This window comes from Camponotus vicinus, unplaced genomic scaffold (genome assembly GCF_025532165.1).
Source record: "Camponotus vicinus isolate PSW18456_S1 unplaced genomic scaffold, iyCamVici1.0 SCAF_11, whole genome shotgun sequence".
Taxonomy (NCBI): domain Eukaryota; kingdom Metazoa; phylum Arthropoda; class Insecta; order Hymenoptera; family Formicidae; genus Camponotus; species Camponotus vicinus.
In genome coordinates this window covers 12,564,173-12,577,016 of record NW_028141947.1, presented here as the reverse complement: position 1 = coordinate 12,577,016, position 12,844 = coordinate 12,564,173, and the positions used below count along the sequence as shown (strand labels likewise).

The 12,844-nt window shown below is 29.1% G+C and overlaps 1 protein-coding gene across 8 annotated transcripts in view; it reads left to right on the top strand.

The window, feature by feature from the left end:
- The window catches only part of LOC145962027 (uncharacterized), a 38,405-nt gene extending 25,779 nt beyond the window's left edge, over positions 1-12,626 (top strand). For 6 of the 8 annotated variants that reach the window (XM_083082767.1, XM_083082766.1, XM_083082763.1 and 3 more), the window contains 8 exons: positions 1,423-1,523; positions 1,637-1,768; positions 2,272-2,445; positions 2,511-4,400; positions 6,505-6,643; positions 6,823-6,945; positions 7,008-7,400; positions 8,279-12,625. In XM_083082767.1, coding sequence (XP_082938893.1) covers positions 1,423-1,523; positions 1,637-1,768; positions 2,272-2,445; positions 2,511-4,400; positions 6,505-6,643; positions 6,823-6,945; positions 7,008-7,400; positions 8,279-8,322 — 2,996 coding nt within the window. In that variant the 3' untranslated portion in view covers positions 8,323-12,625. Of the gene's footprint in view, positions 1-1,422; positions 1,524-1,636; positions 1,769-2,271; positions 2,446-2,510; positions 4,401-6,504; positions 6,644-6,822; positions 6,946-7,007; positions 7,445-8,278 lie in introns of all 8 variants that reach the window. The other 2 variants (XM_083082769.1, XM_083082770.1) reach the window with 2 other exon arrangements.
- The last annotated feature ends 218 nt before the right edge of the window (positions 12,627-12,844 follow it).

Genomic DNA, 12,844 nt, shown 5'->3' with positions numbered 1-12,844 from the left:
ATACAAACATGGCTTATTTTATAAATATATTACTAGTTAGATATTTTTAGTTATTATTATATTTTTCATTTATTATTGTTTTTTTATATTTTTATTTATAAAAAATAAAAATTTACGACAAAGTTTGCACTTTGTTATTTTCCTATATTGTCTTTTCAATTAAACCAAAGAAAGAGCAAAAAACATTTAAAGTTAAAAAATGTGTGACCAATGCCGATAAGATATATTTCAATTTTCTTCTATCAAATATTTTCATTTGAAAAAGAATTATTTTTCGAGATACACAAATAAGAATAAATAAATTATATTTTAAATATTTATTTTTTATTAAGTTTAACATTAGATTCATATCGGCATCCCTCTTTTTCTTATTTTTATTTAATAATAAGTGGAAAAATAAAATAAATGATTTAATATTTATCAATAGATTTCTCAAAATAGGTAAGTATATTCTTGATAAGCAACGAGGATAACGAAGTTAATCGAAACACGAATATTGAAACAAAAGTAACTACTGAAACAAACATATACTATCAACATACAAACACAAGAATATAACATATTTCAAATATAAGTTATTTGTTCTTAAAATAATTATGCAAAAATTGATTAAAAATCTAATAAACATAATCTGATGGTACAACCGAACAGGACTTATTGTTTCTAGTCATTTAAATAGAATAGTAAATCAGTATTTATGAAAGCTTCAAATAATAAACAGCGGTATATATAGTAAAAGGAGGTACAGCCTAAACATATCGTAACAGTCATCCTGTCCGATTTCTACCGTCAATTGGCATCAAGTCAAATTAACAAATCTGTTTGATTTCCGCCGCCAATCTACTGACTAATGATAATAATAGTGCACCAAATTTGTAACCTTCTTGAATGACAACAATTTGAACAGACATAAAATGTTCAAATAGATTTTGCTAACTGGATAATTTAAGACAATATCATTTAAAATAAATATGTTATGATCTTTTTCATGTTATGAAGATTTGATATAAAATTTATACCTAACAAAATCATATAAAATTATTTACTGCAGAGTGAACAATTTTGAACTGTTAAAATACATAATAATATTGAACATATATTGTTGTATATTTAAAAAAAATATATTATAATTTCTTTCATTCTTCAAAAATATATTAAACTCTTCTCTTTAAATTGTTAAAATACTCGATAGCAATTCATGAAATCAGCATAGCAAAAAAACTATTCGACACTGAAAATAATAATTTTCGATATTTTCGAAATTATCTTTAATATTTTCAATTATACATCTTTTTTAAGAGTAGATTATAATTAAGAGAAAAATTAAAAAGATAAAATATAAAAATAAAACAAAAATAAGTGAAGTTCTTTGAAAATATTGATTGTTCTGTTAAAATAATTTATGCAATTATTTAATTGAAGCTTTTATCGAGGAGGGTTATCACAGTACAAATCCTTACCACAACAGTATACATGCCACAGATGTCACTCAGGCAATGCATTGTTTTCTCCAAGAAGAAAAGGTAATTACTTATATTTGTAGATTCACAGACAAGTGTAAACGGATATTATTTAGACATTTGATAATTTTATTCTTCAACTAAATAGAATGTAACTGAGAGTTATAAATTTGCAGATTAAACCTCATCTAACCAGTTTAGAAATTATGGCTTCCTTGATAGCGGCTGTAACACATGACTTAGATCATCCTGGTGTCAATCAGCCATTTTTGGTTGCAACGAGTAATCATTTAGCTGCACTCTATCAGGTAGAAGTATTTCCAATAAATTATTGTATAAATAATTAAAAATTTAAAAATAACAATCAATAATTATATCTTGTTTAACTTAAGATATATTCTTTCTATTTGATATACTAAATATACCGAATATCATATCCATCCTATTCAACAAAATTAATTCTATTATTTATCTCAGATGTGAGAATTATATATTATATTTATATATTATATTTACAAAAAGATATTGCTAATATTATTTAGAATATATATATTTTCATTTTATTATGTATTTGTTTAAAAAATAAAAAAAAATAAGGAGAAAAAAACAAGATTATAATATTATATAATGTATTATATATAATCTGATATAATAAAACGCAAATACCGTCCTCGATAGAGATAAAAAGAGGGAAATGGAAAAAGAAGAATAAGGAAGAAGAAAAAGAAACAAAGAGAGAGATAAAATGATTATGTTTTGCCCATTCTTGGAGTTTTTACTAGTATATAAATAAAAGCTTGACTATTTTCAGAATACTTCTGTTCTCGAAAATCATCACTGGAGATCAGCCATAGGATGTCTCTTAGACAGCGGAGTCTCGGCAGAATTACCGGCCGACGTGAGACCGGAACTTCAACGGCATATCAGTTCATTGATTTTAGCAACAGATATTACGAGACAACAGGAGTTTCTTACACGTTTTAGGGTATGATCCATTAAATCAGTTTCTATTTTGATTAACTGAATTAATCATCTTGTTGCATGTTACAGGATTATTTAAGCAATAATTCACTCGAGATGAAACGCGCGGAAGATCGTCATTTTATCCTGCAAATTGCTCTAAAGTGTGCCGATATTTCCAACCCTTGTAGACCGTGGGATATATCGAGAAAATGGTCTTACAAAGTTTGCGAGGAATTCTTCAGACAGGGCGATTACGAGCGTCGTCTAAATCTCCCGGTAACACCATTGTGCGATCGACACACCACTAGTATCCCAAAGATTCAGGCTGGTTTCTTTAAGCACGTCGTCACTCCTCTTTATATGGAATGGCACCGTTTTCTTGGCGATGGCCTAAGTGTATCATTAATGGAATACTTGAAGACGAATCAAAAAAAATGGGAGGCATTGATCAATCAAGAGATAGTGGACCGTGAACAAACAGAAATCGAAATTTCTGAACTGGATGAACCTGAAGGCGTTATAAGTTCAGACGATGAAATAGCTGCCAATGATGATTCAGGCAGTATCGATTTATTAATACCAGCCGCTTACGCACAAACAACGCGAATGCCAACGCTGCCAGGACGAATTGGACTCGATCGCGTTGGTAGACGTCATTCTGTACCTCTAAGTATATCGAAACCATTGAGTATACCTTTACGTCAGACCTCTAGGAGAGAGAGTCTACCGACTGAACAAATCAAAGCAAAGAGTTCCTTACAGAAACTAGAAAATCAAAGTCTGTTGGAGCCAAGCTCGTTCTCCCTGTTATCCTCCAAAAGCAGTATAGCTGGGTCATCGAACGCTAGTGAAAGACCAGTTAGTGCGGAGGATCTCTTACCAGAGACGAGTATAGCCAGTATTACCAGCAGTACCGAGGCATCAAAATTAAATACAGTTTTGCAATCGGATGAACAACCCAATGCACAAATTAGGCAACTCACACGGCAACAGACCTTCCCTCCGTTGCAACCGTACACAAGAACAAGATATATGTCTGCAACCACGGAGATGTCACAATGTTACACTCAAATCTTAATAGAAGCCGACAGTTCTTCCAGTTGTTCAACTCCCACGAAGAGTAAATCGTGTTCAAGCGGCCAATGTTGTTCACCATCATCTTTGCATGATCCTGATACATGCTACCAAAAGAAATCCGATACCCTGAAAGTCTCCCAAAAATTACTAACGGTAGATACCAAAAGAAGAGGCTCTACTTTGTCGAATACGATTAAACAAAAGCATGCTCTAAGCTCAGAGCGCCGTCATTCTATGCAAACTGTACGCACTGATGATTCTTTTTCTAAACATCGACGCAAAAGATCTTCTTCTGCTCAAGATTCTGATTCCACGCAGGTGTTCTATGCTACGTTAACGGGCTCTCACAGTGATAAGAACAATGTTTCTGATATGTCTGTTGTGAAACCTAAACTGAATTCGGATTGCAATGTCAAACTTAACCGTCATAGTGCAAAATTAACGGTTCAAGAACTACGGACTACGTTATCATCTAAAAAATTAGATCAATGTACTTCATCGGCTAAAAGTGCATTTGATCAAGAGCCACGAAGATACTCAACCCCTATCACAGAGTATAGAACAATGATCGACCATGCAGGTAGACGATACACCACGATACCAGTGTCTTCTGAGTTTAGCACTCATAAAGTGTTCTTTATCGGTAGTCCTCCCGATTCACCGCCTCGTAATCATAGTGTGTCCTCATCGAGTGATAGTAGTAGTGAGCCAAAGAAAAATATTGATGATTCGAATAACGAAGCTGTTATTATTGGCAGCAAAAGGGAATTGGATTGCACGAAAGAAAAGAATTCGAAGATCGTGAAATTGAGTTCCGATGCGCAGATGAAGGAAAATGTTGATCCTCGTACAAATGACGATTTCACTAAAACACTAGCGTTGTCCCGTAGAGGAAGTCAGGTAATATAAAAATGATTTATTTTTAAAGATTTCTGACTTACTATATAGTTATATTGTTAAAAAAACGTAAATTTTTTATTGAAATAAATCACACAGTTTCTTTATATATTTTATATTTTTTACATGCTTTATATTTTTTAAATGTTTCATTTATATTTAATAGTATAGATTTGTAAAATATGTCGAATATTGCCTTCTTATTTATTATTCATTAATTAATACATGTACACGTTTATTCAACATATATTCGTTTCTTAATTGTTTATCGTTAAATTCAATCTATTCTACATTTTATGTAGAAATTGATTATAATTGATTAAAATTTGTACCATTTATTAATCGATAAGTCAAAAAAGGAATATTCAATATATAAATATATAGTTTCTTCATAGATATGTATATTTATGTTTAATATGTAAATTTACTTTATCGAATATACATAGCCAATTAGCCAAGAATCTGTTTGAACAGATCTTGTCAAGTATCTCCTACAAATTATCATTAGAAAGATTACAAAGGACCCCGCACACACCCTTATGAAAATTGAATTTCGGTTGAATCGTCTGAAACTTTCAGAAAAGTTAGTTCTTACCATACTGATTAAAAGTCATAATGGGCACGAAGTCCAGAAATGGCCAGGTTTTGAGATACGTAAAAGTTAAAAGTCGGAAAAATGGCTTTTTGAGACTAGATTGCTGGATAGGTTACGCAACACCAATAAAGTGTGTGTGTGTAAGCGTGGTAGGTTATTAAGCTTCCGGGTCAACAATATCAACAATAAGCGTATTAAATGCTCTAAACATGGATCTTAACGAAGTTATTGTTGACCCGGAAGCTTAATAACCTACCACGCTTACACACACACACACGCGCGCGCACGCACGCACACACACACACACACACACACACACACACACACACACACACTTTATTGGTGTTGCGTAACCTATCCAGCAATCTAGTCTCAAAAAGCCATTTTTCCGACTTTTAATCATACGTACCTCAAAACCTGGCCTTTTCTGGACTTCGTGCCCATTATGACTTTTGATCAGCATGGTAAGAACTAACTTTTCTAAAAGTTTCAGACGATTCGATCGAAATTCAATTTCCATAAGGGTGTGTGCGGGGTCCTTTGTTACAAGAGTTATTATTATCGATTAACCCCTTCACTGTCAGTGACCCCTATAGGGGCCAAAAAAATTCGTGCCACTTTTGCTTCATGACCTCTATAGGGGCATCTTGAAAAAAACATGTTATTACTATTACGATTTGGTTGTCCTTGGGTATTTTAAGGTTTCTGAGGTCGCTGAATTCGAATCTGAAATCAGAATTTCGAACTTCAAAATGGCGGATCAAAATTCAAAATAATTTTGGGTTTGAATAAAAATGGGTTTCTTATCGTTTTTGGGATCGCCGAATTCGAATCTAATATCAGATTTTCCAAATTAAAAATTGCAAATTTAACGGAGTCAATAACCGCCACGTCCTCGATTCGTGACTCTGGGTTCGGCAGAGAGCGGGATTTAAAAATAATTGAAGAGAGAAATATACAACCTTTATGTATGTCAACTATTTGTTCGAACTCTGGTCCGCCATATTGGATTTGCCATTTTCAATTTGGAAAATTTGATATTAGGTTTGGATTTTGCAACCCCAAAAATGATACACATTTTTATTGAAATCCAAAATTATTTTAAATTTTGATCCGCCATATTGGATTCACCATTTTGAATTTTGTAATTCTGGCTTCAGATTCGGATTCGGCGACCTCAATAATATTTATACTGACGTATTCATGCAATTTTAAAAACTTTTTTCTTCAACACACTTTTGGCACGGAAAGTTTCTTTTCGCTTGACAGTGAAGGGGTTAAATAGTTAAGACCTGCTCAGTTTCTACTGTCAATCTGCCATCATATCTTTACATTAACTACTCCTCTCAATCAAACTATCTGATTTACGATCTTAAAATATTGTGCTGATATAGTATATCTAGGATTAATAGCTATAATTTTTTTTCTATTCTCTCCTTCAATATTTTCGTCTTTTATATTATCAATATCCATTTTATATTATTAATATTTCTTGTAATAAAATTTTCTCAGGGATGGGCAAGAAGACGCGGATCAGCTCCGGTCGGTCTTCTATCGAAATTCGAGGATTCTACTCCAACTTCTGTACCTACCAAAATTGATCATAACTGTAGACGTGGATCTGTACCGACAGACATGACTAGACATCAAGGTATATATATATTTTGCTTGTTATATTTGGTGCATCTAAAGACAAATATAATCATTTATTCAGTTTATAACTACTTTAATTGAAGAGAGAAATCAAACTTAAATTTGTAATATAAATTTGTAATATTTCTATACTTATATAGAATATGGTACATAAATATATTCTTCTTTATATGTTAGTCGGAGGTTGTAATCGGCTCGCTTTAGGACCTCGAGAAAACAATTTTTTGGCCCTAAGAAGAGCTAGTCTTCCGCAAGAGATTGCACTGGGGAATCTTTTTGGAAATGTCTTGACTTTAACTAGTAAGTATATCTTTTAATAATATCATAAAACAAAAATATAATTTTACATTGAATTATTTTAGGCGATCGTGAAAGCTTTTCAATCAACAACAATAATAATAACAACAATAACACTAATAACAGCAACAACAATGGCATTAGTAAATTATTTGACAGCAGCGTTTCTGGAATGTTTTCCCCGAGACGAGGGTCAGTACCAGCAGACATATCCGAGTTACGCCACGATATGTTCAGTAGAAATAGCGTAAATAACAAATCACGAAGCCGCAAGAAGATTTTGAAAAGACGAAGTAGTGGGGGTCCGGAAATGTTCACCGGGGAATCCACTGACGGAAACGATAATGGCACATGGCTCAAGTGGAAAAGGGAAACAGGAAAGCGCGATCCTGTCCCCGAAGCGCTTGTCAAACGAAGAGGATCTCTACCCATAGAAATGGTGGCTGTTTCACATGCTGGTCGGTACAACCATAGATAAAGGAGGATATCGTAATATGAACGGGTACAAATATGTTTTCCAAAAATACACGTCATTTTTTATTGTATTATTTTTTTCTTTTCTGTTTCATAAAAAATGACTATATTCGAGAAACATAATTTTAATATAAATAAATACTCATTAAGGGGTAAAAGTGATCAATGAATAATCTTTTTGAACAATTTTGACTGTTTTGGACATATTTGATATTCCAGCAAATAAAAAGATTATGTTTCTATAAATTCTTAATATGTCGGAATGAAAGCAATTTCAATAATTTTGATCTTGATATATATTGTCAAGGTCCTGATTTTGAATAATTTTACACGTACGTGCATATGTTTATAAAATGCATATGTTTATGAATAGCAGTACCTGCTTATAAACTGTGTTTTATTAACAATTTACGTTTAAATTTTATTTTTACAATTTTTACTTATTTATAATTTTTAAATAAAAATAAACAAAAATTGTTTGGAAATTATTTAGAATCATGATTTTGATACATATCAAGATCAAAATCTCATGGGAACCTGGCTTCATTAATAAATATTTATTTATAATATATGCAAAGCCCATTAAAACTGGGACAATTCCGATTCTTTCCTTGTGAGAGAAATAAAGATTTAACTGAAAAATTGCAAAAACGTAACTTTTCAAAATTTCTAATTGTACGTTGTATTATCTAAATGTATTTATACATGCCGCATTTTTTCATCTATTTTTATCATTAGAATGACAATAAAATCGTAATGTATATATCTATATTAAACAAATCCTGTATGTATAAGGATTGTGATAATAGCAGAATATTATTTTTAAAATCGATCTGACAAAATTTTTGCTTGTTTGCTATAGGATCAACATCGGCACCACATAGATCTAGCCTGTGGCGGCTTTAGCATTCTGTAGAAACATGAGGACCGTCCATGATACTAGTAAACATTGACAACAATTTTTCCTTGAATTATCAGGGATAATATCAGCGACGATTGATGACTGAATTTCAAGATTATCGATATTGAAGATTTTTTCATCGATTGTGAACATAAACGAATAAATATTGTAATTATATTTTCGATGGTTTTAATTGTTAGATACATTACGATGACGATGAACTAATTTGCATTTGAATCTCAAACCTCTGGTTAAGAGGCTCTATATAATTGCAACAGCATATTCTTGCCTATACTATACAAATCGAAATTAATCAGTTTTACTTTTTATTATTAATCGAGGAAATGTTGCAAACTTATATATATTAATATATAGTAAAATCTCGTTAATTTTGGCCCTTTGACGAAATAGAGACCAAAAATTCTTGAAAAATAAATATCACTTCCACCATATAATCTATTCAATCGATGTGCATTTGCAATTGCGAACTTTTATCTGCATGTGTAATTCGTCTATAAACGGACGTAATATTAATATTCGCGAAAATATTCGCGGAGGAGTACCAAAATTAAAGGGGTCAGATTTAAGGAGACTCTACTTTGCAGAACATCAAGATATTAAATCATGTAGTCAATATAAATCAATGAAGAAATATATGAAGTATATCTTAATATATAAGACATACTTCAAGAATAAATTCATTGAAAAACAAGAAAAGAATCTCAGATAAACATATAGTCTGATTTATTTCGTTTCCAAATTATAATTATTTGTTATATTCAAAATAATTTATATTTTATTTATGTTTATAAATGCTCAAAATGAATGTCTTGTGTGTATTTGATTTAGAGCCTGCAAACATTTCATCTATGATTTTATTTATTCGTAAATCTTAAATATTTGTTGGAAATTTTCACTATATATTATTTCAAAAATAAAAAAAAATGATAGAAAAGTATTCGGTACTTCAATAAATTATTCCAGATAGTTAAATTTGCTAAGCGCATATTACAAATTTGTTTATATTATGTTGACAAAATTCTAACAATAGTCAAGTATATTCTGCTGTTTTAGCTGATATCGGTAGAAATGAAACAGAATACGAGCAAATCCTATTATCATGATATATAATGTACTGTGCATTATGTAAAAAAAAGCTGAATGAAACTTGCTAGCATAAAAATAATTTGAGCATTGCACATTCATTGTGGACACACAATATTTCAACAAAAAATAAACCAAAATTAATTGTATGACATAATATTATGGCGTGCTGATAGAATATAGTTAGAAATCACACTTTAGAATATTAATTTATTAAAAGCCGAATGTGGATCAATGAAAATTTTTCTGCCTATTTAAGAAATAAGAATTAAGTTTTTATATAAATAAAATCCTGATTTTTAGAATTAAATAAATTAATTGTTTAAATATTTAATTATTTTTATTTGGCCTTATTTAATTTAGACCAATGTTTATACTATATAAGATAAAATTACGATATAATCATATGTTTTATTACAAGTTATATTTATGAATGGAAAATTATAAATAATTAATGATTTTTTGATAAAACTTATGTAAAAATATTTGTAATATTCAATTTTGTTATATCTATATGTTATATGAATTTAATAGTATTAGATGTTTTAATTTCTTGTTAATTTTTTACGTTATATCACGGCAAACTTTCTTCAATTTCTGATGCATTTCTGTTATCTGTGTTTGATAGGTCGTACTGTATTTTCTCCGCAGTTTTATTCACATCATTATGTTAGCATGTCGATTTGTACTTGATTTTTCCTGCCTCTTTGTCGATACGACAGACTTTGCTGTTATAATATAATAATAGGCATAACGCTTGATTTTTCTTACATTTATTATACTTTATCAGCAAGCCATGTTGTCAGAAATTCAATTTAATAAGGACACAACACATTAAGAAATCATAATTGACTGTTGGCACTGCTAGCATTTTACTATCTGGGATGCTTTTCCAATGAATATTTATCTTTACACAATCACACAGGTCCGAAAAATTTCCGGTTGACATATGTTGTCTAAACCACAATCTTAAGAAAAATTAATATTGATAAAATTTTAGCTATTGCTCACATATTGTTTTTAAAAAAATTATTAAAAAATAAAAGTTGACTATTAAAGTATTTTTTAATGAATAAAAAATAAAAACTGATAAACTTATAAAATATATGTATAATTTCATGGTTTCACATAGGTTTGCAATTTTTTTCATTATCAGTTTATGTTCAAGTCTCCTTTTGCATGGATTTCCATTTATTTAAAATTTTTTAATAAACAATGACTTTTGCAGAGATCTTATTCAAAGACATAACTTTGACAATATATATATATATATGTCAGTTGGAAGATTTTTAAGTCTGATTATGTAAAGGTAAATACTTTCCATCATTCAAAGTTGTATATAAAATATAAAGCATTGTAAACATTTCAATGAAGTCATTTAATATAATTCACAAAATAAATGTATAAAATATTTCATGAATTTATTAGAACATAAAATTAACTATAATTTAGAAACAAAGTAAAATAGATCATATATTTATATAAATCGTTTATTCTTTTTTATGTTAAAAACTCTCATGAAATGTATCTCATATATTGAGATATTATATAAGCATTATATACTGTGTAAGAATTATATGCTAATGTCTTCCTTGCAATTCATGTGTCCGTGTGGGAGAAGTAAAAAAACCCACCAAGGTAAACTTTACATTTCTCTATTTGTGCCACATACATGAAAGTTATTCAGAATGCGATATTCAGAAAACAAAATATATTTAACCATGATTCATATTAAATTTAGTAATCAAGCTCACTAAAAGATAAAAAGAGAGAGGGAAAAATATGGTCATATGCATAGAATTTATAATATGACGATTTTTTAATAATAAAATGCTTATGAATGGAGAAGGAAAAAAGACTGGTAGAGGACATTCGCCGCTATATACTTATATGCTGAAAGAGACGTAGATTGAAAAAAAAACGAAATAACATTTGCTCACAGCTAGGCAAAAATTACGATTTTCGAGAGATTTACAGCAGAATAACATCAGGCCATTAATTAATGACTCGCGATACATGTTTTAATGTTAAATTTATAAATTAACCTTTGACATTGATCTTTTCATAATTTAATATAATCATATATATTTTACATTGAACGTATATATACGAAAGTTAATCAAAGAATTTTATTGTGTATTTTTAAATCGAGAATAATAATTTAAAATAACAAAAGCAGAGACTATTTAGTTGAATCTAAAATAAATATATTCGAAAAAGTGGTTTTCTTTAATATCTTATCAATTATAAAAATCAATTACAAAAATAAACAAGCATTCCACGAGAGAACAGTAATATATAATGTAAAATAAAAATTAGTTAAATAATAATAATAATAATAATTGCATGAGAAGATTTTCTACGTAGAAATTGTTGAGTTAAACGGGTCCAACATTGATTTGATACGTCATAAAGCACGTTGCTTTAAGCTATTTGTGTTCAATCATGTCCAATATTCTCGATATTTATTAACTAAAATATCGATTAACAACCGGGTTTATAATATTTCAATTTAAAAAACAATTTCCAATGCAAGATAACATTGCAGTGCTATGCCAATAGTATTAATAGTTTTTTCATTTATATGGCATATCACTACTATCTCGTATTCAAGTTTGTAATATGTATTAAATAAAATCCGTGAAGAAAGCATGAATAATAAATAACGAAGATAAAAAATATAATTATTCTATATTTATCATATCTTAATATCTGACTTAATCTCTATATAAAAGGTATTCAGAATATTAAAAAAATTTTATAAATTTTTTTATCAATTTTGCGCAATTAATCGAAAAATAATTGTTGTGAATGCACTATTGTAAAGAATTTCTACTTGTCTTTAACAATAGTATTGGCATGATATTTGCTCGATGTTGGACTGTTTTTAAATTTCTACGTAGGCTCCTTGATGGAAATATTTTATTTTAGAAATTATAATTATCCGAAAAGTAACTATAACAGTAACGACATTATTTCCCAAATCTGATTATATATAATTTCTACATAAAAAAAGAATATAATTTAAATTTATGAAAAATAAGATTTGGTTAAACTTCGATTTTATATTGAATTAATTACAATCAATTATATTCTATTACAATCTTACAATCAAATATTATAAAAGCAATTAGAAATATTTTGCTTACTATTAAAAATGATTAACAATAAATAAGACTTATATTATATTATAGTTTATGATATGGTTAATTACTGATACTAATCATTTCTGCTAATTATTTTAAATTAATTAAAATTAATTTTAAAAAAGCTAATAAAAACTATATATATATATATATATATATATATTTTATTAAATTTTATTTTTAATGCAGTACAGAACTACATTTTAGCATAATACATTAATTTTGCTTTAAAGATTTTCATTGCTTCTTACATTTAAAAACTAGTATAATAGTTATA